Source organism: Canis lupus, chromosome 7 (genome assembly GCF_011100685.1).
Source record: "Canis lupus familiaris isolate Mischka breed German Shepherd chromosome 7, alternate assembly UU_Cfam_GSD_1.0, whole genome shotgun sequence".
NCBI classification, from domain to species: Eukaryota; Metazoa; Chordata; class Mammalia; order Carnivora; family Canidae; genus Canis; species Canis lupus.
The window spans coordinates 44,423,866-44,451,389 of NC_049228.1; the positions used below are offsets into that span (position 1 = coordinate 44,423,866).

The following is a 27,524-nucleotide window of genomic DNA, read 5'->3' on the forward strand; positions in this document are numbered from 1 at the left end:
GAGCCACCCAGGTGCCCCAGTACCATATTGTTTTGATGATTACATCTCTGTAATACAGCTTGAAGTCTGGAATTGTGATGCCACCAGCTTTGATTTTCTTTTTCAACATTTCTTTTTTTTTTAATTTTTTTCTTTTTAAATTTATTTATTCATGATAGTCACACACAGAGAGAGAGAGAGAGGCAGAGACACAGGCAGAGGGAGAAGCAGGCTCCATGCACTGGGAGCCCGACGTGGGATTTGATCCCGAGTCTCCAGGATCGCGCCCTGGGCCAAAGGCAGGCGCCAAACCGCTGCGCCACCCAGGGATCCCTTTTTCAACATTTCTTTAGCTATTCAGAGTCTTTTCTGGCTCCAGTCCCTGAGCATGAAATGGTTTTATTTAAATTCAATTTCATTAACATATGGTGTTTTTATCAAGAAAGGATGCTGTATATTGTCAAATGCTTTCTCTGCATCTATTGAGAGAATCATGCGGTTCTTGTCCTTTCTTTTATGGTGCTGTATCACACTGATTGATTTGTGGGTATTGAACCACCTTTGTAGCCATGGAATAAATCCCACTTGGTCATGGTGAATAATCCTTTTAATGCACTGTTGGATCCTATTAACTAGTATCTTGGTGAGAATTTTTGCGTCTGTATTCATGAGGGATATTGATCTATAATTTTCCTTTTTAGTGGGATTTTTTTTATTGGTTTTGGGATCAAGGTAATGCTGGCATCACAGAATGAGTTTGCACATTTTCCTTCCATTTCTATTTTTTGAAACAGCTTCAGAAGAATAGGTATTAATTCTACTTTAAATGTTTGGTAGAATTCCGCTGGGAAGCCATCTCATCCTGGACTCTAATTTGTTGGGAGATTTTTTATTACTGCTTCAATATCTTTGCTGGTTATGGGTCTGTTCAGATTTTCTATTTCTTCCTGTTTCAGTTTTGGTAGTTTATGTTTCTAGGAATGCATCCATTTCTTCCAGATTGCCTAATTTTTTGGCATATCATTGCTCATAATATTCTTTTTTTTTTTAATGAGTCTCTTTTAGACAGCAAATAGATGGGTCTTGCTTTTTTTTTTTTTTATTTATTTATGATAGTCACAGAGAGAGAGAGAGAGGCAGAGACATAGGCAGAGGGAGAAGCAGGCTCCATGCACCGGGAGCCCGATGTGGGATTCGATCCCGGGTCTCCAGGATCGCGCCCTGGGCCAAAGGCAGGCGCCAAACCGCTGCGCCACCCAGGGATCCCCTCATAATATTCTCATATAAATGTATTTCTTGGGACACCTGGGTGGCTCAGCGGTTGAGCGTCTGCCTTCAGCTCAGGACGTGATCCTGGTCTGAGACCGAGTCCCGCATTGGGCTCCCTGCAGGGAGCCTGCTTCTCCCTCTGCCAGTGTCTCTGCCTCATTCTCTGTGTCTCCCATGAATAAATAAATAAAATCTTTCAAAAATAAATAAATTTTAAAAATTTATTTCTTCGGTGTTGGTTGTGAAACAAAAAGTCTCAAATGCACAATCTACCCATACACCTAAAGGAGCTGGAAAAAGAACAGCAAATAAAGCCTAAATCCAGGAGGAGTAAGAGAAATCATAAAGATTAGAGCACAAATTGATGATACAGAAATAAAAAAAAAAAACAATAGAACAGATCAGCAAAACTAGGAGCTGGTTCTTTGAAAGAATTACTAAGATTGATAAACATTTTGCTCGTTAGTTTTTTTATTGTTTTGTTAGCTGTACAGAAGCTGTTTCTCTTGATGAAGCCCTAGTAGTTCATTTTTACTTTTGTTTCCCTTGTCTCCAGAGACGTGTCTATTAAGAAGTTGGTATAGCCAAGGTCAAAAAAGGTTGCTGCCTGTGTTCTCCTCTAGGATTGTGATGGTTTTCTGTCTCATATTTGGTCTTTCATCCATTTGGAATTTATTTTTGAGTGTGGTATAAGAAAGTGGTCCAGTTTCATTTTATTCTTCTGCACGGGGCTGTCCAGCTTTCCCAAAACCATCTGTTAAAGAAAAGCTCTTTTATCCATTATATATTTTTTCCTGCTTTCTCAAAGATTAGTTGAGCATATAGTTGTGGGTCCATATCTGAGTTTTTTATTCTATTCCATTGATCTATGTGTCTGTTTTTATGCCAGTTCCATACTGTTTTGATGAGTATAGCTTTGTAGTAGTGAGTATGCTTCAGGATACTCTCTCTCTCTTCCCTCTGCCCTTCTCCTAAAATTGTTGAATAAATCTTAAAAAATAAAAATAAATCACAATTAAATACTAACTTATATGGTACAGAGTATGTGGAGTTCAGAAACATGTAAGATTAAAGAGAATGTGCCTGGATCAGTAGGAGGCAAAGCAGAAAGTGGAAAGGAAGAGACCAGACATGGAAGCTGGGCCACATCATTGCAGTGCTCTGTAGGTTACATGGTTTGGAGGTTTTATCCTAAGTGTAATGAAAAGCCCATAAAAGGATGCCAATCAGGGAGTGACACAATTTTAAGATCATTGGATGAAGAATGGACTAGAGGGAGGTAAAATCCAACAGGAAGAATAGTTAGGAGGCTATTGCAGTGGTATAGGTAAGAGATTATGGAGGCTTGGATCAGAATCTTGGCTGTGGAGATAGGGATGATTACCTATTATAGAAATAGAATCAGTAAGAATGCTGATGTCTTCCTTATGTAGAGGACAGAAGGAAGGGACTAGGAGGAAGGATCTAAGGATGACTCCCAGAACTCTCATTTGAGCAACTGGCAGATGGTGGTTTCACATTCCTAGGTGGAGGAAGACTGGGAAAGGTACAGGTACAGGTTTTAGAAGGGAAGCAAAAAGTAAGCTGTTGAACAAATTAAGATGCAGATACTTGAGATACCCCACTAGATTTGTCAGGTAATCAGTTGATTCATTGTCCTCTCTGTATTCCATCTTCTAGAATACCATGTGGTCTTGGGACCCAGCAAAGAAATCCATTCTAGAATCAGTTTAGGGGGTAGGGGTTGTTGGCATATAGATGGCACTGGATATCATGAAAATGTATGGGACCATTTAGGGCAGTGGTTTTCAAACCTGTGTGTGTGTTTATAATGGACTTTTCAAGACTCCATCCCAGATTGTTTCTGATTCAGTAAGTAAGTCATGGTGAGGTCCAGGAATCTGCTTTATTAAAAGCCAACGCAAAAGGCTCTGATGCACGTAATTTGGGTTAGATTGAAATGAGCTTGAGGACAATCCAGACATAAGACAGTAGCAACACCAACCCTTTCCAGAAGCTGGAGAGAAATAGAAAGTGGTTGGTAGGTAGAGGGGAATGTAAGGCCAACTAGAGGGTTCTATCTTCTTCTGTATTATTAGTTATCTCTGAGTGGGAGACACTAGGGCAGCGGTTCATAACCTTGGCTATACACTGTAATCACACTGCTGGGCTTAAAAAAAAAAAAAAGAAGTCGATGCACAGAATCCACCCAAAATCAGTAAATCAGAATCTCCAGAGATGGGGGCCCAGATATCAGTATTTTTTTTAACTTTACTTGTATTTATCCCCCCTCCTCTCAAAGCATTGTTTTTATTTCCCCAATGCCTGGCACTGAGTATGTCCTCAATTCATGTGCAGTATTGTGGAAAGTACAGCTGGCCAGTTAGCAGATGATACAACAGAAACCCCTGTATGTGCTGTAAAGTTCAAGTAATCTCCGTGAGAAGAGGATTACAGCCCAAGAACTGGAGGCCCAAGAGGGGAATTAAATACCTAAGTTCTTGGTAAGTAGCCTGGTAAGTGGAGAATCAGGGTCCCAACCCCCAGGTCAGAGCTGCCCTGCCTTGCAACAAGCTTCATTTTGACCACACCTGCTCACCCATCAAGACAGCGGGTCTAACAAATACCACACCGTTCCCTAAATCACAAACTGCAGTCCCTTTCCTCAAACCTGTAGGCACCCCCAACCCCGCCTGGGTCCCAGACCCATCCTATCCCCATCACAGGCTCGAGCCCAGCCAGCGGACTGGACCAGTGGGGATTACGGAATAAGATCCCTCCCTGCGCCTGCGCCACTCGGCTGGGAGAGGGCGGGGCAGGAATCCCTCTGTCGCCATAGCAACCGGAGACAAGCAAACCGGGCCGCCGCCACAGGAGGGAGGCGCTGCTGGTACAGTTCTTTTTTTGTATTTTGCTTTCCTTACCGCTTCCCGTGCCTGGTGCGTGACCTTGAGGGTCTGGTAAGAAAGCTCCATCAGCCTCCGTGTTAGGGCCGTTGCGGTGAAAGGGCCCGTCGCTCGCTGGACCGCTACTCCCGGAGGAAGCGGCTTGGGGAAACCTGACGCTTAACCAGCCCGCCCCCTTTCACGATTGGCTGGAGCCGAAACAGCTCGGCCAATCGCGGGGCACAAATGGATTCTTTCTCATGCCAATCAATATTAAAATAAGCACGGTCGGTCCGGAGCGTTGACCAATCAAGAGAGGGAGGATGGGTGATTGACAAGGCTTGGGGCGGGCTTTGAAACTGGCTAGGTGCGCTGAGTTCTGTCTCGAAAAGGCGAGTTACCCAGTTTCTGTACCACAGTATCTGCCCTTGGTTTCGGCAGTTGTTCGGGCCTTTGTGACCCAACGCTTGTGTGCCCAAGAGTACACTTTGACATCCCGTCTTTTCTAGGCCCCCTTCTCCCTCTGAATTAAGGCAAAGGTGCAGAAAGAACTTCGAAATGTCGGCAAGTGGTCCTTTTAGACGGGAAAAATCTGCTGTGGACTTTGGGTGTCGGAGGCTTTCTGGGGTGCAGAGTGTGCATCAGCCTATCCCTTCTCCTCGACTCCCTCCACCTCAGACCTATGCTCCTTAGAAGCGGACAGGCATGGACTTTACACTTTCCTCTGCTCCGTGTTCTGTGTTAACTACTTTGTGTCTTCACAGTCTTTGTGTTTCTGCTGTTAATCCTACTCTGAACCATCCCCTCCTCGTTATCTTCAGGCTGCTTCTTCCATTCTCTACCTTAGGATACAAAAATATTCCAGTTTGCTCAATCTAAAAACAAGAACACGAAACCTCTCGTCTTGAAATTGCTGAGTTGAATCACCTCTCTCCCATTCACTTCAAGATTTTTGAAAGGACTGGCTGTCCTCTTCTTCACTCCCTCACCTCCCACCGGTTTCTCAATACATTCCGCCCCTCCTCCTTTGAAGCTGTTCTTACAGAGTCTTCAATAACTTCCTAATTAGGAGAGCCAATTATACGTTATTTTACTCCTTTATCTTAATTAAATGTAGCGCCATTTGAAATTGTTGACCTCTCTCTCATTAGAAATAGTAACTATAATTTATTAAAACATCTGTAGCAGGGATCCCTGGGTGGCGCAGCGGTTTAGCGCCTGCCTTTGGCCTAGGGCGCGATCCTGGAGACCCGGGATCGAATCCCACATCGGGGTCCTGGTGCATGGAGCCTGCTTCTCCCTCTGCCTGTGTCTCTGCCTCTCTCTCTCTCTCTCTCCCTGTGACTATCATAAATAAATAAAAATTAAAAAAAAAAAAAAAAAACATCTGTAGCACCAGACAACGCACTATGTGATTTATGTGGTTAGCTAATTTAATCCTAACACCCCATGGAAAAGTTACTAACACTCCCAATTTATGGTTGTGAAAATGGGCCCAATGAGCCAAATAGCCAATTCTAAGTTATCCAACAAGATAAAGTTAGGAAGCAAAACTAGGTCTCCTTACTGAAGCCAGTGTGCTTTTCCACTATACCATGAGGCCACCCTCCCTGTCTAGTTTCACCCGTCATTCCCACTCCAACCCAGGCAACCCCCCACTTCCCCATCCCCAGCATACAGAATCTCAACTGCTCCTGAGCAGTTTATTTTCCTTAGAGAATCACTCTGACCTCATTTGCGTAATAAAAGCCTGTATTGCCTCTAAGACTCACCCAGGAAATCACTTTCTAGGACAGTTCAATGGAGCCTTTCCTATCACTACACTTACCCCACCCAGAGTTTAAACAGAGAGAAAATGATTCCTGATTTTTACATACATTTCCCACTGCACTTAGTACACTGTTTTGTTGACAGGATTTTCAAAAAATTAAAAACATAGCATTTCTTTGTATAAATGAACATATGTCAAAGATTTCCCTTAAGTCCTTGAGGGAGGGAGGCAGTTAAATGGTAAAAGTGGTTTAAAGAGCATTTTGAGGTACTAGGTATTCACAGGCATTTAAAGAAAACAGAGTGACACTGCTGGGTTAGATACAAAACTGGTTAATGTTCTACATAGCAATACAACCATAGCCTTTGGAATTTTTTCTCAGGGGCATAGATACATTCCTCTAGTTTGTCCATTTACATTCAAGTTTTAATTAAAATTAAATAAAGTTAAATTTTTAATCCCTCAGTCGCACTAGCCATGTCTCTAGTATTTAGCTGTCACATGTGGCTAGTGGCTGAAAAATTGAATAACACACGTATAGAACATTTCTATCATCACAGAAAGTCCTATTGGATAGAGATTGGACCTCCTAAGCATTGTTCTAGTGTGATGTTGGGAGGTCATGCTATACTGTTTTGTGTTATTTCCAAATTTAATGTAATTTTTTCTAAAGAATCTCATTCACATGACCACTGGCTTTCAAACTTTTCTAACCAAGACTCACATTAAGAAATTTGTTTTGATTGACTAATATTTGACAAGTGAGCCAAGAATACTCAATGGGGGAAAGACAGTCTCTTCAGTAAATGGTGTTGGGAAAACTAGATATTCACATGCACAAGAATGAAGTTGTGCACCCCCATCTTACACTATTCACAAAAATTAACTTGAAATGGATTAAAACCTAAATATAAGACCTGAAACTATAAAACTCCTAGAAGGAAACATAGGGAAAAGCTCCTTAACATAGGCCTTGGCAATGATTTCTTTGGATATGACACCAAAGCACAAGCAACAAAAACAAAAATCAACAGGTTAGACTACATCAATCTGGAAAGATTCTTCACAACAAAAGAAATTGTCAACAAAACGGAAAGATAACCTATGGAATGGAAGAAAAATATTTGCAAGCAACCTTTCTGAGAGGTTAATATCCAAAATATATAAGAAACTTACAAACTCCATAGCAAAATAACTCCCAAACAATCCAATAAAAAAATGGAAGACATATAGTGAATAACAAATACACAAAAAGGTGCTCAACACCTCTAATCATCAGGAAAATTCAAGTCAAAAGCACCTGTTAGAATGACTATTATTATGAAGACAAATTTTTAAAAAGGCAGGCAAAGATATGAAGAAGAGGAACTCTTATGTACTGTTGGTAGCAATATAAATTGGTACAGCCACTATGGAAAATGGTATGGAGACGCCTCCAAAAAATTAAAAATAGAATTACCATTTAATCTATCAGTTGCACTTCTGGGTATATATCCAAAGGAAATGAAATCACCATCTTGAACAGGTATCTGTATCCTTAAATTCTTTGCAGCATTATTGATAATAGCCAAGACATTGAAACAATCTGAGAATCCAGTTGATTATAGAAATAGAGGGCAGCCCAGGTGGCTCAGTGGTTTAGCGCTGCCGTTAGCCCAGGGCGTGATCCTGGAGATTCAGGATCGGGTCCCACATCAGGCTCCCTGCATGGAGCCTGCTTCTCCCTCTGCCTGTGTCTCTGCCTCTCTCTGTCTCTGTCTCTCATGAATAAATGAATAAAATCTTTTAAAAAAAATCTCGTATGTCCTGAAAGAAAAACATATGCTGTTAACTTAGAATTCTCTATCCAGTGAAAATATTCTTCAGAAATTAAGGCGACTTTGAAAAGGTGACTGCCAGGAGTTGGGAGGTCAGGAAGGAAGCTTTGGAAGCAGTCCAGATGAAGAATAATGAAACAGGTACTATAATGAGAGGGCATAGTCTCAGGTAAGGTCTTTGGAGATCATCTGGCCACAGAGTTACTCCTAGAGTTAGTTTTCTAGAACAGAGATCTTACCACACGACTACCTCCAAAATCCTGTGTGGTGTCCCAGATCATCCAAACTTGGATCTGGACATGTATATCTCTCCCCAGTCTTATCTCACCATGTTTTAAAATTAGGTTTTTAAAAAGATTTTTATTTTATTTATTTATTTATTTATTTATTTATTTATTTATTTGAGAGAGAGAGAGCAAGCACGAGCAGGAGGGACAGAGGCAGAGAGAGAATCCCAAGTAGACTCTGCACTGAGCAGAGCCTGATGTGGGGCTCAATCCTATGGCCCTAAGATCATGACCTGAGCGGAAACCAAAAGTCAGACACTTAACCGACTAAGCCACCCAGGCACCCCTTAATGTTAGTTTTAATTAAATACACTGCTTTAAAAAGAAAAAGCAAAGGCACATGCATAAGTTTTCCCTTTAAGAAACTCAGGGGTGGCTGGGTGGCTCAGTTGGCAGAGCGACTGTCAATCTCAGGGTGGTGAGTTCAAGCCCCACGTTGAACATAGAGTTTGCTTAATCAGGAAAAATAGAAATGAATGCAAATTTTCCTTTTTTTAAAAAAAATTTTTATTGACTTATTTGAAAGAAAGACCATGAGAGAGAGGGAACAAGCAGGGGGAGGGGCAGAGCAAGAGGGAGAAGCAAAGCAGATGCCTAACTGACTGAGCCACCCAAGCACCCTCTCCTTTTTCTAAGAAAAATATTTTTTCCCCTTCTTTTATAAAACATATTAAAAATTTTTATGCTTGAGATTTAAACAGTTTAAATAACTACCAAAGTAACAATATTGTGTCTGAAGCACACATTAATGATGCTTCCAAGTTGGGTCATTTGATGTATATAAGATAGAGCTCCAGCTTATCACTTTTTTTTCAGGGCATATTCTTTTCTGAAGCATTGAAAATACAGTTTAACTTCAGTTGGAGAAAACAAATTATTCCACTTTCTTTTTCTCTCACAGCGAGGATGTTCTACAAAGTGAATTCTGACAGTTTTTAAATCATAAGCTTTGATTGATTGATTTTTCTCTTCAAATCAGACTTTAATCCATCAATCCCGGTGCCTTTCTCTCCCCTAGCCCTTCCCTGAGTAAACACCTTGGATTTCTGTATTCACAACCTCACTGTGTCACACCCCCTTTAGTAGGGCTCCTCAAGGCATGAGAGAATGAGGGGGAGTTATCAGGAATGACAAGAAATATCCCTGCCTCATTGCAAACCCTGTGATAGTCAACTCTAAGTCATCTCCGAACACATATTGTTAAAAGTCTGTTTTTTATGTTGCTAAAGAAAGAATCCTGCCATTCTTTAAAAACTGTCAACTCTGTCAACAGAAAGAGAAAACGTTTTAATCATATAGCCATTCTGCATTGATATAAATCTCTCTCTGCCAACGATTGTGGAAAAGTGAGAATAACACTTTTTCTGGATCTTCTCCAAGAGCAGAATGAAATCTGGGCTTTGGGGCCCCTAGGTGCCTCAGTAGTTGAGCATCTGCCCTTAGGGTATGATCCCAGGGTCCTGGGATCGAGTCCCACATCAGGCTCCCCACGAGGAGCCTGCTTCTCCCTCTGCCTCTCTGTCTCTGCCTCTCTCTGTGTTTCTCATCAAAAAATAAAATCTTAAAAAAGAAATCTGGGGTTTGCCCCATCATTTTTATCAGTGTCATTTTGTACAGCACCCTACAGGGTATTAAAATGTTGGCTGTCGTTTCCTAACCTCATCTCAGCACAGTGCTGCCTTTCCTGCAGAAACATGGAGCGGCTCTGGCTCCTCTCCAGAGTCACACCAGGATTGCAATTTTCACTGCTCTGTGATTTTAGGGACGGCTTTGGACCTGTTCAAGCCTTGTCTCCTTGTCCGTAAAATGGGAAGAGTAATACCCTCTCATAATGTTACAAGAATTTAATGAGACCACGCATGGGGAAGACTATCCTAATCAAGTGTCCTTGATTAAGAGATGGTTTACTGCCTTTAGAATGAATCATCAACAAAACAAAGAGACTTAGCAGCATTCATTTTAAAAAACGAAGGGACTGGATGTCACTGGGAGGACAGAGGGGTGACTGTGTCTTTAAGCCCAGGAAACATTGAACAACAAGGTCCAGAAAGGGCAGATACCAGTGCAGCTTCAGCGACCTCAACAGCTGTCCCCTTCATTCAAAAATGTCCTGCCATTAACATGACTCATCTTCAAACTCTTTGAGCCCGCACGACTCTCAGCACAATTTTCAAGAAAAAGCATCTGATTGCTTCCTCCTGGCTAACAGATGGGCTTTTCTCACCCCATGTTCGATCCAGATCCAATTAGCTGGGACTGGGGAGGAGGCTTCCATGTCACAAATAGATTTTTTAGGGCCTATGAAAAGGGGAACAAGACTGACATGCACCCCAAGAAGGATGCGGTCCCAGTGCTTGGAAATGCCTGGTGCATAATGAATGCTTAATGAGTCTTAGCTTTTGTTATCATTGACAGAGTACCCTGTAATTTTCAGCCTCCATCTGTTTGATTGTACCTTTTTTTTTTTATAACCATTAAAGTGTAATCCCCTCCTTTTTGAATGAAAAAGAAATCATTTATTCATTCATCCAAAAAAAAATGCATCACACTTAATGATATTCTTAGCAATGGGGTTACAAAAGAGCACCAAGTCCCCACTTTCATGGAATTTATATTCTAGTGGAAGCTGAGGACTCTAGGAATAATTGTACCCATAAACGATTAATTAATATCATTTGATTAGTGAAAGGTTCCAAAAGAAAGGTAAAAGTTTGGGGGCACAAATAATGATAGTGGAAAAAGACTAAGAGCCAAGTGTTGGAGATAACACAAGGGCCTGTGGACTGTGGTAAGGAGTGTAATTTTTATTTTTAGAGTGCTGTAAACCCACTCAAAGGTTTTGCATCAGGGGACAGTGAACTCAGATTTATATCTATAAAATATCATGCTGGCTGTTGTGTGGCACATAATCATAGCAGGACAAGATAGAAAGCAACTAAACAAGACAGGAGTCTCCTACAGTCACTCAGGCTTATGGTAGCAGGAGCAGGGAAGTTGTAAAGAAGTATCAGATCTAGGATGTATTTCATATTTTATTCTGAAATGTTTCAAGCACACAAATATAGAGGAAAGTAGATTGATACATCCACTTTCCAAATCTGTCACATCTTTTTTTTTCAAGATTTTATTTATTTATTCATGAGAGACACAGAGAGAGAGAGAGAGGCAGAGACATAGGCAGAAGGAGAAGCAGGCTCCCTGTGTGGAGCCTGATGTGGGAGTCGATCCCAGGATCCCAGATCATGAGCTAAGCCAAAGGCAGATGCTCAACCGCTGAGCCACCCGGGTGCCTCCAAATCTGTCATATATTAACACTGTGCCATCTTTGCTTCAAGTGTTTTTTTTTGTTTTTGAGTTTTTGTTTTTTTTTTTTAAAGAAAAAAACTATCATGGAATCTTGCAGAATACCCTACAATCCCATTCCCTTCTCAGAGGTACCCACTGTCCTGGTTTTGGTATTCATCATTCACATGCATGTTTTTGAAGTTCTATCACATATGTACATATCTGTAAATCTATACCATTGTTTCATATTTCAGAAAAATTTGTAGAAAGGGTATTTAACTTTTTTCCAACTTGATTTTTTCATTTCACATGGTTTTTGGAATTTGCCTATTTGTTGTGTGTAACTCTGGCTTATTAATTTTTTTTCTTATTTTATACACATAGCATTCTTTTTTCAGGAACATAGCACACTCTCTTCTTGATGGACAAGGTAAGTTTTTTTTCAGTGCTTCACTATTACAAACAGTGATGTAATAAATATCCTTTTATATACCTCCTACTATGTATATGCGGTGTAAGAGTTTCTCTAGGTGAGTGCTTCCTAGCCTTTTTCAGGTCACAAAGAAAATGGTAAAATTTCTGTGGCATGTTGATAAACTAGAAGGGACTTAGAACACCTAACTGTGCTTTGGCGAAAGAAAGAAAGAAAGAAAGAAAGAAAGAAAGAAAGAGAAAAAGGAAGAAAGAAAGAGAAAAAAGAAAGGAAGCGCTGATTGCCAGCTCTTTTCCAACATGCAAGTTTAAGGTTATAAATTTCCCTATAACTATGGTTTTCAGTACAACTCACTGATTTTGGTATGTTGTATTTTCATTCAGGTAAATAGTTTTTGCATTTTCATAGTGATTTTTGTTCGTTGGCTCATAGGTTATTTAGAAAGCTACTTCCTAATTTCCAAAAATATGGTGATTTTCTAGTTATCTCTTACTGATTTCTACCTTAATTGTGCACAGATCATAATCTGTATGATTTCAATCCTTTTAAATTTAGTGAAACTCAACAACAACAAGAAAACAATCTGATTTTAAAAATTGGTAAAGGATTTCAGTAGACATTTCTTCAAAGAAGATAGACATGTGGCCAATAAACATATGAAAAGATTTTCAACATTAATAATCATTAGGGAAATGCAAATCAAAATGATGAAACACCAGCTTTCTCCTATTAAGATGGCAACTTTTGAAAAACAGAAAATAACAAGTATTAATGTGGATGTGGAGAATTTGGAACCCTTGTGCATTGCTGGTAGGAATGTAAAATGGTGCAGCCACTTTTGAAAATGGTATGGCAGTTCCTTAAAACAAAAAAGCAGAATTACCATGTGCTCCAGCAATTCCACTTCTGAGTAGATACTAAAAAAAAAAAAAAAAAAATTGAAAGTAGGGTCTCAAAGAGGTATCTCTATACCCATGTTCATAGCAGCATTATTCACCATAGTCAAAAGGTAGAAGCAACCTGCTATGGACAGAATGTCTGTGCTCTCCTCAACTCCCCGATATCCACCTGCTAAAGGTCTAATTCCCAATGTAATGGTATTCGGGTTTAGATAAGGGTGGAGGGTGGAGGCCCTATGATGGAATTAATGTCCTTATAAGAAGATGACAACACCAGAGCTCTGTCTTTCCATTATGTAAGAATATAGCAAGAAGGGAGCTATCTGCAAACCAGGAAGGGGGCCCTTATCAGATACCAAATCTTCTGGCACCTTGATCTTGGACTTCCCAGCCTTCAGAACTGTGATTAAAAAAAAAAAAAAAGGGATCCCTGGGTGGCGCAGCGGTTTGGCGCCTGCCTTTGGCCCAGGGCGCGATCCTGGAGACCCGGGATCGAATCCCACATCAGGCTCCCGGTGCATGGAGCCTGCTTCTCCCTCTGCCTGTGTCTCTGCCTCCCTCTCTCTCTCTGTGTGACTATCATAAATAAATAAAAAAAAAAAAAAAAAAAAAAAAGTTGTTCAAGCTACCCAGTGTGTGATATTTTGTTTCGGTAGCCCAAACTGACTGAGATAAACCTAAATGTTTATTGACAGATAAATAGATAAACAAAATATTGTATATACATACAGAGGAATATTATTCAGCCTTAAAAAGGAAGAAAATTCTGATGTATGCTATAACAGGGATATAACTCTGAAGACACTATTTTAAGGGAAATAAGCCAGTCACAAACAGAAATGCTGTATAATTCCACTTATGTAAGATACTGAGAGTAGTCATAGGAAAAGCGGGATGGTGGTTGCCAGGGGCTAGAGGCAGAGCAGAATAGGGAGTTATTTTTAAATGAGTACAGTTTCAGTTTGGGAAGATAAAAAGAGTTCTGGAGATGGATGGTGACATGGTTGTGCAACAGTGTGACTACTCTAACTTTTTTTTGTTTGTTTTAAGTAGGCTCCATACCCACAGTGGAGGCCAATGTGGACCTTGAACTCATGACCCTGGGGTCAAGACCTGAGCTGAGATCAAGAGTCAGCCGCTTAACTGACTGAGCCACCCAGGTGCCCCCAATATGACTATGCTCTTTTTTTTTTTTTTTTTAAGATTCCATTTATTTATTTGAGATAGACAGGGAGACAGAGAGGGCATACACAAAGGGAGGGGTAGAGGGAGAGGGAAAGGGACAAAATGATTTCCCGCTCAGCCAGATCCCAAGACCCTGAGATCATGACCTCAGCCAGTTAGATGCCTTGACTGACTGAGCCACCCAGACACCCCAAGTATGACTAATCTTTTTTTTTTTTTTAAGATTTTATTTATTTATTCACGAGAGATGCAGAGAGAAAGGCAGAGACACAGGCAGAGGGAGAAACAGGCTCCTCAGGGGGAATAGTTCTGTGTGTGGCTGGAGATACTACTTTGGTATGTGGCCTAAATAGGCTCCTTGCAGGGACTCGATCCCCGAATCAGGATCACTCCCTCAACTAAAGGCAGATGCTCAACCACTTAACCACCCAGGTGCCCATAGTATCAGTATTCTTTTTTTTTTTTAATTTTGTTTATTTATTCATAGAGACACACAGAGAGAGAGAGGCAGAGACACAGGCAGAGGGAGAAGCAGGCTCCATACAGGAAGCCCAACGTGGGACCCCATCCCGGGTCTCCAGGATTACACCCCAGGCTGCAGGCAGTGCTAAACCGCTGCGCCATCAGGGCTACCCAGTATCAGTATTCTTAATGGCAGTGAGCTGTACAAGTGTACAGGGCTAAGATGTGTAAGGGCTAAGATGGAAAATTTTATGTGCATTTTACCACAATTTTAAAAATTGTTGAGACTTGCTCTATTGTCAGAATATGTTTAATTTTTGTAAATATTCCATATGTGCTTGAAATAATGCATTTTCTGCACATTATAATTCACTTGGTCAAGTTTGCTAATTATGTCATAACAAAAATCTATAACTTTAATGATTTTTTTCTTTGTCTTTTTTATCAATTATGAAGATAGATATAGTAAAATGCTTCACTATACTTACAGATTAATTCTATTTTTCATTGTAGTTCTGTATAACACATGAAGGTCATGCCATCAGTTGCATACAAACTTAAAACTGCTATATTTTACTGGTGAATTGAACTCCCTCAGGAAAGACCCAAGTATGGCCTCCTCATCATGTATTTATAGTTAGTTCATTTATAGTTCCTCCTGAATCAGAGGCAATTTACTAGTCACAGGTCATTTTTTAAAAAATTGTAACCCTCTGTTACCCTCCCAGTGAACAAAGCTAGAAAATTACCTGAAGGTCAAGTTCTCAGGCAGGATGGCAAAGGGTTTTGTTACCCTTTCACTGAGTTTTTTTTCATCAGTTTAGAACATCTCAGATTTTTATCTCTTCACATAATTCTTCTGTCTCATTCTGGCTTTCTTGTTCTTTGAGGACTCCAATTAAACATTTGTTAGACCTTTTCAACATCATCTTCTAGGCCTCCATTATTTTCTTATGCATTTTCCATTTTTTTGTTTTGTTTTCTCTGTGCTTCATTCTGAATAGTCTTCTAGGGTGCCTGTGTAGCTCAGTTGGTTGAGTGTCTGACTCTTGGTTTCAGCTCAGGTTGTGATTTCATGGGTCGTGGGGATGCAGCCCCATGTCAGGCTCCATGCTTGGTGTATGTGTGTGGGGTCTGCTTGAGGACTGTCTCCCTCTGCTCCCCACCAACTCACTCTCTCTTATAAAGAAATAAATCTTTAAAAAAATAAATAGCCTTTTGATATACATTCTGGTTATTTTCTCTTAAAGTGTGTATACTATTAAACTTATGCACTGAGTTCTTTCTTTACTTTAAAGATTTTATTTATTCATGAGAGACACAGAAAGGCAGAGATAGGAGAAACAGGCTTCATGCAAGGAGCCCAATGTGGGACTTGATCCTGGGACTCCAGGATCATGCCCTGAGCCAAAGGCAGACTCTCAACCACTGAGCCACCTAGGCATCCCTGCATTGAGATCTTAAACCTCTCAATTCTGGAATAGAGTTTCTGTTAGATTCTTCTTATCAAACTTTTTATTTTTTAGTGTAAGTGTGCTTTGATTTCAGTCTTTTTTTTTTTTTTAAACCATTTTCAACAGTTTGTTTTTATTTTTAATTTTTTTTAATTTTTATTTATTTATGATAGTCACACAGAGAGAGAGAGAGAGAGAGAGAGAGGCAGAGACATAGGCAGAGGGAGAAGCAGGCTCCATGCACCGGGAGCCCGACGTGGGATTCGATCCCGGGTCTCCAGGATCGCGCCCTGGGCCAAAGGCAGGCGCCAAACCGCTGCGCCACCCAGGGATCCCTGATTTCAGTCTTATTCTGATTTTTTACTGTGTGCTGGTCCTTTTATTTGGAAAATTATCTGTGCAGGGTGATTTGAGGTTTGGGATCATGATATCATTTGGAGAGGACTTAATTGTTTCTGCCCAGTGTCTGCAGAGTGCCTCTACAGGACCTGTTTATTTAGTATACAAAGCTTGAGATTTTCTGATTACTGTTAAACCTAATTGCAACCTTTCGAAGTGCTGATTTACATCTTTACCCTCTGGAATCTTTTATTAAAGATGAAGGGTATTTATTAGACTTTCCATCTTCTGTGGCACTAGATTTAGATTTATTTCTCTCTTGCTCAACAATCCTGCAAAAGTCAGAGCTCATATTATAGATTTTACTTTGGATTGTCAAATGCCTTCAGGACAAATGTTTGGTTTAACTGTCTGGATTACTTCTTCCTAAGATTTTAGTTGGATAATTCCTTATATTAGGCATTTGGTTCTGTTTTTCTAAACCCAGATTTTTTAAAAAAGAATTTATTTATTCATGAGTGACCCACAGAGAGAGCGGGAGGCAGAGACACAGGCAGAGGGAGAAGCAGGCTTCACTCAGGGAGCCCGACGCAGGACGCGATCCCAGGTCTTCAGGATTGGGCCCTGGGCTGAAGGTGGCACTAAACCGCTGAGCCCCCGGGCTGCCCCTAAACCCAGATTTTTTTTTTAAAGATTTTATTTATTTATTCATGATAGACACAGAGAAAGAGAGAAAGAGGCAGAGACACAGGAGGAGGGAGAAGCAGGCCCCATGCCGGGAGACCGACGTGGGACTCGATCCCGGGACTCCAGGATTGTGCCCTGGGCCAAAGGCAGGCGCCAAACTGCTGCGCCACCCAGGTATCCCTAAACCCAGATTTTTAGGTTGTTTTCAGGTGGTGAGTTGGATCAAATTACCAAGTTGTTTAATATATATGCTGTGTGAAACCATCCTTGTATTACTAGAGTAAGATGTATTTATAAGTTAGATGGGAAAACTTTTTTTTTTTTTTTTTGGTTTTGGCGTCAAAGATATTATAGCACTTAAAAATAAGTAGCGAATGTTCTTTCATTTTTTAGTTCTCTCTATATATAGTATTAGACATCAGATCATTGATTGCTTCTTTTGGGAACCTTGACTGGGATGGGGCAAGAAAGAACTTGGAACATTTTGGGGTAATGGTAGTGTTCTGTAACTTAATACGCATTTTTCAAAACTAACTGAAGAGTTTAAGACATGAGTTCATTGTATATAAATTATACCTTAATAAAAATTATTGTTCAAATATCTATAATTGTTGAATCTCGTTGGAATATACAGGTGTTCATCGTATTATGCTTTCAACTTTTCTTGGTGTTTAAAAATTTCAGAATAAAAAGTTGTGTATATAAAATTAAAAGATAAATTCATTGTTCGGTTTCCTTGATATTAGTTTCAGTAAAGATTAAGGTCAAACACTATCAGAAAACTGTAAAGGAGTGAAGAAATATGATTAAAATAGATGTATGCTTGGCAAAGGAAGAAATGTGACTTGGAATTATAGGAGGCTTGAAAATGATTATATGGAGAGAAGAAATTAGTGGAAGAGAGATGTTGAGATCAGGGAAGATTGACGGGTTCAGAGATGGGAAGAAAAAGGATTAATAAGAGGTGCTTAGAACTGAATTCAAAATTTCATGCATGGTCTAACTACATTGAGTCTTTTCTAAAGATACTAGGATATAGCATATGGATATATGATCATCTCTTAATATTTTTTTGGATATGTTTATCAGCTCTTTAGATACAAAAAATTTATCATCTATCAATTTTTTTTAATTTTTTATTTATTTACGATAGTCACACAGAGAGAGAGAGAGAGAGAGGCAGAGACACAGGCAGAGGGAGAAGCAGGCTCCATGCACCGGGAGCCCGATGTGGGATTCGATCCCGGGGCCTCCAGGATCGCGCCCTGGGCCAAAGGCAGGCGCTAAACCGCTGTGCCACCCAGGGATCCCTCATCTATCAATTTTTAAGTTCATAAAGTGAAGTTACATACTTTATCTCATTTAATCCTTCAACATTCTGAGTTTAGGAATAATTGTTCATTTTATAGATTAGAAAATGAGGTTGTGACTTTGCTAAAGTCACACAGCTAATAGGTGGAAAAACTACTCCTGAGACTTTTGACTTCATGTAGTATAATCTTAGGACACTTTAATTACAATACTGATTTGTTCTTAAAGATTTTATTTATTTATTCATGAGAGAGAGAGAGGCAAAGACACAGGCAGAGGGAGAAGCGGGCTCTGTGCAAGTAGCCTGATGCGGAAGTCATCCTGGGACTCCAGGATCATGCCCTGAGCTGAAGGCAGACACGCTCAACCACTGAGCGACACAGGCGTCCCAATACTGATGTTTTTTAATTGGAGCTAGGTTAAGGGGGTGGACCAGTTGGGTAATTGTCTAGAACCTCAACCCATAAAAAGTGTTGACACATTTTATCACTGAAAATGTAATGAGGAGGGATGCCTGGCTGTCTGTCTGTGGAATGTGTGACTCTTGATCTTGGCGTTGTAAACTCGAGCCCCACACTGGGTGCAGAGATTACTTAAAAATAAAATCTTAAAAAAAAAAAAAGGAAAATGTAATGAGGAGAAAGTTGTATTTAACGGAATTCCTCAAGGGGAATAGTTCTGTGTGTGACTGGAAGTGGTACTTTGGTATGTGGCCTAACGTGGTGGTGAGATTTTCACACCTTCCTCCTCCCCAGTTCTGCTCCAGGAACATTGCATGTCACATTACAAGGAAGTTAGATTCAAGTAAGTGCAGAGATATCTTTCTTGTGAGTAGGATATACAAATTTAGACCAGAGCTGAACTGTTTGTGACAGTAAAGAGACAGGCCACCCATCTAGTCTTTACCACTCAGGCTTTCCTTAAAACAAATACTGAATGAGTATTAGTATAGTTTAGAAAAGATGCCAAATTAGTAATCTGGTCTAGGGAGACAAGTAGCATTCTATTTCAGATGCTACTAACAGAAAACACTATCTAAAACTATCTGAAACACGGGGATCCCTGGGTGGCTCAGTGGTTTAGTGCCTGCCTTCGGTCCTAGAGCATGATCCTGGAGACCCAGGATTGAGTCCCACATCAGGCTCCCTGCATGGAGCCTGCTTTTCCCTCTGCCTGTGTCTCTGCCTGCCTGTCTCTCATGAATAAATAAAATCTTAAAAAAAAAAAATAAAGCAATCTGAAACAGTAACAGAAAGGCACTAGCTTAAGAAAACTAGTAAGAGGGATCCCTGGGTGGCGCAGCGGTTTGGCGCCTGCCTTTGGCCCGGGGCACGATCCTGGAGACCCGGGATCGAGTCCCACGTCGGGCTCCCGGTGCATGGAGCCTGCTTCTCCCTCTGCCTGTGTCTCTGCCTCTCTGTCTCTCTCTGTGTGACTATCATGAATAAATAAATAAAATCTTTAAAAAAAAAAAAAAAAAAAAAAAACTAGTAAGAGGCAGGGGTGGGGGAGGGGGGTTGTCAAAGTTAATTCTGATTTTTTTGGGTGCTTCTTGCCCATGAGATGGATTGGTGCTCAGGCTGGCCCCTCATTGTAGCAAAATGGTTGTAGACCTCCACAAGCTAGAAAGTCTCCTCACCTCTAATCACTGAATAAATTGGCCCACACTTGATCTAATTGGCAAAGCCTGGAAATGCCCTGCGGTAGTTGGATTTACAGTTCAGCTCTGATGTAATCACTGTGGCAAGGAAGACGTTAGTTATTCTCGGGCTAGGCCTGTCTGGGACAGCGCTGAGAGCCGTGCAGTCAAACCTACCAACCCGACAGCTAATACTACAAACAACTCTCGGTGAGGCCATGCCTTCTCTTAATTTCGTGTTCATGTTGGTCCCTTGTATGCGTTGTAAACTTCTCGGCGGAAGGCTTGTATTCTATTCACCTTTCTCTTCCTTCAAAGCACCTAGTTCACGGTGACCTTCACTTAATGGCTGTTGAACAATGTTAAACTCCAGTGAGGTGTAAACCAAGGCCAAAGGAGGATAAACACTAAAATCAAGAAGCAGCCAGGCGAAGACCACGAAGTTAATGGTAGAGAGCCAGCGTCAGAAATCACTCTAGTTGCTGTTCATTCATTCTTTTACTCATTAAACAAACGGGGAATGGGAAGAGGCAGTAGGCAGGCACCAGAGTACACAGGGCTCTGCAGATGGTATCAAGGGTTTTAAAGTTCTCCCCGTGGGTGGGTTTCACCCACCTCTTCAGGGAAATCTGAACCCCGGGCTTGGTCCAGTGAATTTTCCGAGCAGCTTGACTCAGCATCTTCTCTCATCCTTATCAGCACGTCGCCGGTGCCACCGCGCTTCGCTTCCATCTATTTTGCCCTTGGCATTTCATCTCGCCCGGCTATCTGATTTCCCCGACCCCTCGACTTTTTAAAAAACCGGGGATCTTTGGGAGTACTCTTCTTTCGCTCTCTTATTTCACCTTTCCCCAGGTCCCGCCGCTCCACCCTCTCGCGCCTGCAGCCCGTGACATTCAGGCGCCCTTCAAAGCCAAGGCATCAGCCAGGTTAGTACTCGGAGGGCAGAACCCACGCGGCGAGGGCTCGGCCGGCGCGCACCTGAGATCGCAAGGGCGGCTTGGGCAGCGCCACGCTGAGGCTGGTCCGCCGCCGCTTTGGGGGGCGGTTTTCCTGGCGGCTGCTTCCCGTCGGCTACAAGGGCACCGCTAGGATTTTCCCGAAACGTCGCTGCCGGGAGCCCCGGCCACGTCTCCCCCGCCTCCGCCGCTCCCCGGCCGGGGTCCTCGTCCCAGGGGCGGAGCGGAGGAGGGCACGGCCGCGGGCGCGGCGCCGGAAGGCGTGCGGGGGGCCGGCGGGCGGCGGGAGCGGGCCGCGGGCCCGGGCGGAAGACGTGGGCGGAAGGCGGTGGGCCGGGTGGGCGCGGGGGGCGGGGCCGCGCGCGCCGGGGGCGGAGCTCCCGCGCCGGTCACGTGACAGGCCCGGCGGCGGCGGCGGCGGCGGCGGCAGCGGCGGCGGCGGCGGCCGCGGCGTCTTTAGCGGCGCCCAGTGCAGGATGGTGCTGGAGGCGGCGGCGGCGGCCGTGGTGGCGGCGGCGTCGTTGGCGGCAGCGGGAGGGGGTGCTGTGGCGGCAGCGGCGGCGGCGCCCGCGGGTGGTGTAAAATGGCGGATTTCGAGGAGTTGAGGGTAAGCGGGGGCGCGGGAGTGGAGAGTGGAGGCCGCGGGGGAGGGGAGGGGAGGCGAGGCGAGGCGAGGCGAGGCGGGGGAGCCGCAGCGTCGCTCGGCCGCCAGCTTCTTGTTTCGCGGGGACCGGCTGGCGGAGTGCGAGCGGGGCGCCCGGCGGGCGGGGGAGGGGAGCCGGGCGGCGGAGGGCGGCTGGGCCGCGCGGGGGCGGCGGCGGGCCGGGCCCGGAGCGGCGGGTGGGCCGGGCCCGGGGGGCGGGGGTGGGGGGCACACCTGGCGCGGGGCGCGCGGGGCGCGCGGGGCGGGGGGCGCGGGGGCGCCGCCGCCGCCGCCGCCGGGAGGGTCTCGCGGGCGCCCGACGGCCTGGTGTCCGGGCTGCGGCGGGACGCGGGGTCCGCCCGTCCGCCTTGGGGGCCGCTCCGAAGTCCGCGTGGTACTCACTTGCCGGGAGACTGTTTTCGGCGACGCCGAGGGGCGTTCAGGAGTCCTCCGCCTCTGCTCTCGGGGCTGGTGCTGCCGTTCCGTGAGACCGCGGTTCGGCTCGACCTCACACTTGGTGTTTTCTTACTGCCCTGGTAAGACGCTCGCAGAGGCCGAGGGGCCGTGAGCTTGGCTTGTGAACTCGGCTCGCGCGGGGGGGAACCTTTTGCTTCCTGGCCTTAGGACAAGGTCACAACTTTATTGTTGGTATCTTTGTAGTCGGGGTTTGAAAACGGGTGTGCTGGGGGGTACAGAGGAAAAGATATCCCGCCCCCCTTCCCCGGGGCTGGTAACCTTCAGAGTCCTCAGCTGAAACTGAACTGTGATAAACGGACGGGATTGATTCGTTATTATTATTATTATTATTATTATTATTATTATTTATTATTTATGGATCGCTGAATTACTGGCGACAGAAATGGAATACTTCAGGACGGAAACCGTGATTTAAAAAAAAAAAAAAAAGCCGAAGTAGAGCTGAATGCGAACTTGAAATTAACTGCAGTCCTTTTGCATAATAGACTACGATGTAAGGGTTACTTTTTGGGAATAAGGAGGAGGAGGAATCCGGTCAAAGATTCAGTTTTGTATGTTTGTGGTCCCTCCCCCCCCCCCCTCCGCGAGGGATGGAGTCGGAAGGATGTTGTCTGCTTACCTGGCTGGTACGATGGACATCAGCAAAAGAACCTATTGGTGTAACGATCTAAAGGGAGGGCGTGTTATAGTTTGCATAATACCTGCCATTTTCCCTTCTGTCGTTTCAAAACGAATTACTTAATTCCTAGTAAAAAGTACATGAATGCATTTTCTTTATATTAGTTTATAGTGCCTCTACATTAGTTTATACGGAGAACCATAGTAGCGGCCAAAGGGTATTCATGTTGGTAAGTGTAGGAGTTTTAACACCTGTGGAGCTTTTGAAACAACCAGGTCTGAGCCTCAGCTGTGTAAATGAATGCATTAGGTTGAGGATTGGTTAAGGAGACAAGTTGGAAGGTCAAAAAATTTTTTTACATGCAGTGTCCTAATTTTTGCGCAGTAACATATATATACAAGTGATCGTCTTCTAGGATTTTTTTTTGTTGATGAAAGTTTTTCCAAGACTTGCATTAGACTTTTATAAATGTTGTTTGTCAAAGCTTAATAAAAAGGGGAGGATTTATTTGCAAGTATAGGGCAGAAAGAGCAGTCAGTGCTGAAGTTCGAGTGGAGCCAGGATGGAAGCCAAAGATGCTTTTTTTCTCTTCGGGTTTACCTGTCCTTTCCCCCTTCTTGCTCCCCACTTTTATCCCCCCCCACCTCCTTTCCTCCTTTTCTCCCTCTCCATTTTCTTCCCTCTCCCCCACCTTGCCATCTACAATTTGTTTTGTAGATCAGCTTCATCATCTTTTTCAGCTGTCTTTGCTTCTTCCCACACTTGATGGAAGATGGCACCTCACTTAAGGTGCCTGGCAGAGTCTGGGGAGAATTTTCAGAGGACAAGAAGGGTGTGCAGATAGATGGTGGAAGAGTTATCCACACCAGTCTTTGCTTTAGTTGCTCAGCAGCATCTTCTACATTTAAAGATGAACTGTCTCCATGTCCTGTACCCATTTCAGTGGTGGTGGTGATGACGATGATGATAATAAATATCCATTATAATATCTCTGGTTATTACCTGCCTGGCTCTGGTCTAAGCACTTTACATACCTGTTTAATTCTTGCAATAATTGTAATAGAATTATTAGAAGAAATTGTCAGAAGAAACTGAGACCAGTTGAGTAGCCCAACATAGCTTGAGCTGGAAGACCTGGGATTTTTAACCTCAGATGTCAAGCTTTAGAGTCCACGCTCTTCAGAATCTGGGCTCTCCTGCTCTGTGCAATTTCCTTCAGGTCCACGTGGTGTTGCTAGCCATCAGCCTGCAATCTATGAACTAAATAGAATGACAGCCAGTGTCCTTCTTATGTGACATATAATACTGGAGGGGAAACAGGACAGCTGACTGAAAATCTAATTAGAAAAGAGGAAGAAACATGTAGGGCATTCTAAATGGTTGGTCTCTGCTTCAGAATATATTCTGTGGGGGTCAGAGAGTCCGGTAAATTAAAGGACCAGGGAAAACTGGCCAGCATTAGTTTGTTGGCTAACTTGGCAGTAGAGGAAATAGCTGACTTGGAAGTCACATATTTGGCTGCCCATACTATTGCTGCTGAGAGGATTTCCATTATCTTTATCCATTATCGTTTAGTGCTACTTACTAGGGGCATGTATAACCAGAGCAGGTCCTTTCTGGGGCTGGTGATGCCATCTCCTGTCCTCACTGTGTTTTGGTGACTCTTGTGCCTTTGCTTTGTAAGCTTAGGGTGGAGGTGGAGGTTATTTGATGAGGCAACTCCTGTGGAACCTTAAGAGGCTGCCAGATGATTTTAGTTTTTGAGACTGCTATGTAAGCCAATGCTAGAGGTCTTGTCCGGTCATAGCAGAATGTGGCAGCCTTACACACTGCTGCTTTCTTTTTAATAGAATACCAGCACGCATTTCTTCTAGCTCTTCCAAGAGAGAGGATCTGACTTGCTGAGCTTAGATGAGGGTCCACTTCTGTTCTAATCAACTATGGCCAGAAGGTTAGTGTCCTGTCACATAAATCTGATTCACGAGACGATTTTGATGGATTGGGGGAAAGGAAGGAGCAAGTTTTCTGTAAATAGAAACTGTGGGCTGAGTAGTCAAGGATGATTATATGTACACATCAAGTATTCGAAGCTTTCAAGGTGCTAGAGAAGAAATTATTCAATTCACTGGTTGCTTGTTTATAGCATTTATGTTGGTAGAAGTTTCAGAGCTAACTAGTTTGCAAATTAGCTAGTTGTGAATTAACCTGGGATAAGCTCATAAGATCTGGTGGTCTGGACTTCTGTCACTGCTACCCCCCTTTCTCTCTACAAAATAGTCTCTAGCAGAGCTAAGCACAGGGATAGAGCAGAAGCAGAATAGTCGGGGTTCTGAAGTCCCTCATCTCTTCTTCAACCAGAATGGTTTTTGAAAAACAAATTCTTTTTTATTTTTTTTTATTTTAGAGAGAGCGATGAGGGAGGGGGGCAGGAGGGCCAGTGGAGGCTAAGAGGGGGAGAGAATCTCAAGCTGACTTCCCTGAGCTGAAATAAAAAATGAGATGCTTCTTTGATTGTATACTGTGGGTTGCTCGTGCAGTCTTTTGGTAGTCCTTACAAAGGTTCCTGCTACTATTCTGTACTTTTTATTTTTTACTTTTTATTTATTTATTCTGGTTAATCCACTCTCCTTATTTCACATCACTCAAGTGTGGAGATGGAGGGGGGGAATCTCTTGCAGTAACTTTCTTTTTTCCTTCCTTCCTTGGCTTTCTGTCCTGTATTCCTCATCCTTCCTTTTGTGCATTGAGTTTATGGCTGTCAGAAAAACGAGTAAATGTGTGCAGTCTTGGTGTGTATTTGGGCTGGTGAGTGAGTAATCATAACTTTCCTAATAGATACTTCTAAAGATATCTTTAAAGATATCTTTTCCTAATAGATAACAAGATGCAGAAGATCTTTGAGGCTAAGAGTCTTGAGTAATACAGAAGATTTTTCTGTCTAGAGGGCTTGAGTGTTGGGTTCTTTACACCTAGCAGGACTTGCCATTGTGGTGGCTTCAGGTGCTGTGAGGATATAGACGGAGAATAGAAAGTTAATGGGGGATTTGAGGTTAGAATCCCTCATCCCTCATCCCTCCCAACTATTGGGCAAGAAAATAGATTAATAGATATGATAGATGCAACTGAATCTACCGTGTGATTCAAAGCCATGAGTGGTATGCAACTAAAATTTCCAAGATGGCTTCACTTGAGTTCATGCCTATGAAAGCACATTCAAAAGTCAGTGTTGGGGATCCCTGGCTGGCTCAGCGGTTTAGCTTCTGCCTTTGGCCCAGGACGTGCTTCTGGAGTCCCGGGATCGAGTCCCACATCAGGCTCCCTGCATGGTGCCTGCTTCTCCCTCTGCCTGTGTCTCTGCCTCTCTCTCTCTCTGTGTCTCTCATGAATAAATAAATAAAATCTTTAAAAAAAAAAAACAAAACTCAGTGTTTAATTTAAATAGATAATTTTTTTAAAAATATTTTATTTATTAGAGAGAGTGCGCACTGGTGCGTGTGCACAAGAGGAGAGGGGAGAGGGAGAAGCAGGTTACCTGCTGAGCCAGGAGCTTGATGTGGAGAGATCCCAGGACACTGGGATCATGATTTGAGTGGAAGGCAGATGCTTAACTGCCTAAGCCACCCAGGTGCCCCTAAGTAGATTATTTTATTTTTTTTAAATAGATAATTTTAAATTGTAAACCAAGATATTCTTGGCTATAGTAGATACTTTTGCATTTGTTTGGTCCTTAGGTCTGTGCCCTCCCTCCATGAATATCTTTTCTGATAAAGCCGACACTTTTCTAAATATAACATTCTTCAGATGTTTCTTTTCTCAGCATTTTGCCTTTGTTTTTCTGGATTGGATCTTAGCTAGTTTATTTTTAAATTTTTAAATTGAGATATAATTCACATACCATAAACTTCAGCCTTTTAAAGTGGTTTTGGTCTATTCACAAAGTTGTGCAAACATCACCACTATCTAATTCCGGAACATTTTATCACCCCCAAAAGAAATTCCATGCCCATTAAGCAGTCACTCTCTGTCTTCCTTTTCATCTAGCCCTCAACTTCCAGTAATCTACCTTCTGTCTCTATGGATTTGTCTGTTTTAGGTGTTCTGTGGAAATAGAATCATACACGTGGCCTTTTGTGTCTGTCTGCTTTCGTTTAACATAACCTTTTCAAGGCTCAAGTTCTGGCGTGTGTCAGTGCTTCATTCCTTTTAATGGTTGAATAATATTCTGTTGTATGGAGTATACCACATTTTGTTCATTCATGAGTTTATGTATATTTGGGTGGTTTCCACTTTTTGACAAGTATGAACATTCATTTGTATATAAGTTTTATGTGGACACGTTTTCAGTTATTTTTGGTAGTTACCTAGGAGTAGCATTGCTGGGTACCTGTGGTAAGTAAGTGTTTGAGGAACTGCCAAACTTTCCCCAAACTGCTACATCATTTTACATTACTTTTTTTTTTTTTTTTAAGATTTATTTATTTATTCATGATAGACATAGAGAGAGAGAGGCAGAGACACAGGAGGAGAAAGAAGCAGGCTCCATGCCGGGAGCCTGACGCGGGACTCGATCCCGGGACTCCAGGATTGCGCCCTGGGCCAAAGGCAGGCGCTAAACCACTGAGCCACCCAGGGATCCCCTCATTTTACATTCCTACCAGCAGTTATAAGAGTTCTAATTTCTCCACATCCTTACCTGCTTGGATGTGAAGTGGTATCTTATTGTGGTTTGATTTGCATTGCCCTAGTGACCAATGATACTGAGCATCTTTGCATGTGTTTATTAGTCTGTCTATCTTTCTTTCTTTTCTTTCTTTTCTGTGAGAGAGAGGGCATGGAGGGGAGACAGGCATATGGAGAGGGAGAGTCTCAAGCTGACTCTGCTGATTGTGGAGCTAGATGCGGGTCTTATGACCCACGAGATCATGATCTGAGCTGAAATTAAGACTCAAATGCTTAGGGATGCCTGAGTGGCTCAGTGGTTGAGCGTCTGTCTGCCTTTGTTTCAGGGTATGATCCTGGGGTCCTGGGATTGAGTTCCACATTGGGCTCCATGCAGGTAGCTTGCTTCTCCCTCTGGCTACATTTCTGCCTTTGTCTCTGTGTCTCTCGTGAATGAATGAATGA

At 42.8% G+C, this 27,524-nt stretch overlaps 2 protein-coding genes across 19 annotated transcripts in view; one reads left to right on the top strand and one right to left on the bottom strand.

Annotated features, from left to right (window-relative positions):
- The window catches only part of KATNAL2 (katanin catalytic subunit A1 like 2), a 91,739-nt gene extending 69,976 nt beyond the window's left edge, over positions 1–21,763 (bottom strand). For 4 of the 10 annotated variants that reach the window (XM_038543345.1, XM_038543347.1, XM_038543349.1 and 1 more), the window contains exon 1: positions 4,173–4,332. In XM_038543345.1, coding sequence (XP_038399273.1) covers positions 4,173–4,223 — 51 coding nt within the window. In that variant the 5' untranslated portion in view covers positions 4,224–4,332. Of the gene's footprint in view, positions 1–4,172; positions 4,335–21,706 lie in introns of those variants that run through there. The other 6 variants (XM_038543343.1, XM_038543341.1, XM_038543342.1 and 3 more) reach the window with 4 other exon arrangements.
- Positions 2,973–27,524, top strand: part of PIAS2 (protein inhibitor of activated STAT 2) — a 155,111-nt gene continuing 130,559 nt past the window's right edge. For 7 of the 9 annotated variants that reach the window (XR_005362421.1, XM_038543340.1, XM_038543331.1 and 4 more), the window contains exon 1: positions 21,136–21,268. Coding sequence is in view for 6 of the 9 variants with exons in the window: in XM_038543340.1 (XP_038399268.1) it covers positions 21,245–21,268 (24 nt within the window). In the remaining 3 variants the exon portion in view is untranslated. Of the gene's footprint in view, positions 3,121–3,606; positions 3,753–21,135; positions 21,269–21,661; positions 21,841–27,524 lie in introns of those variants that run through there. The other 2 variants (XM_038543334.1, XM_038543335.1) reach the window with 2 other exon arrangements.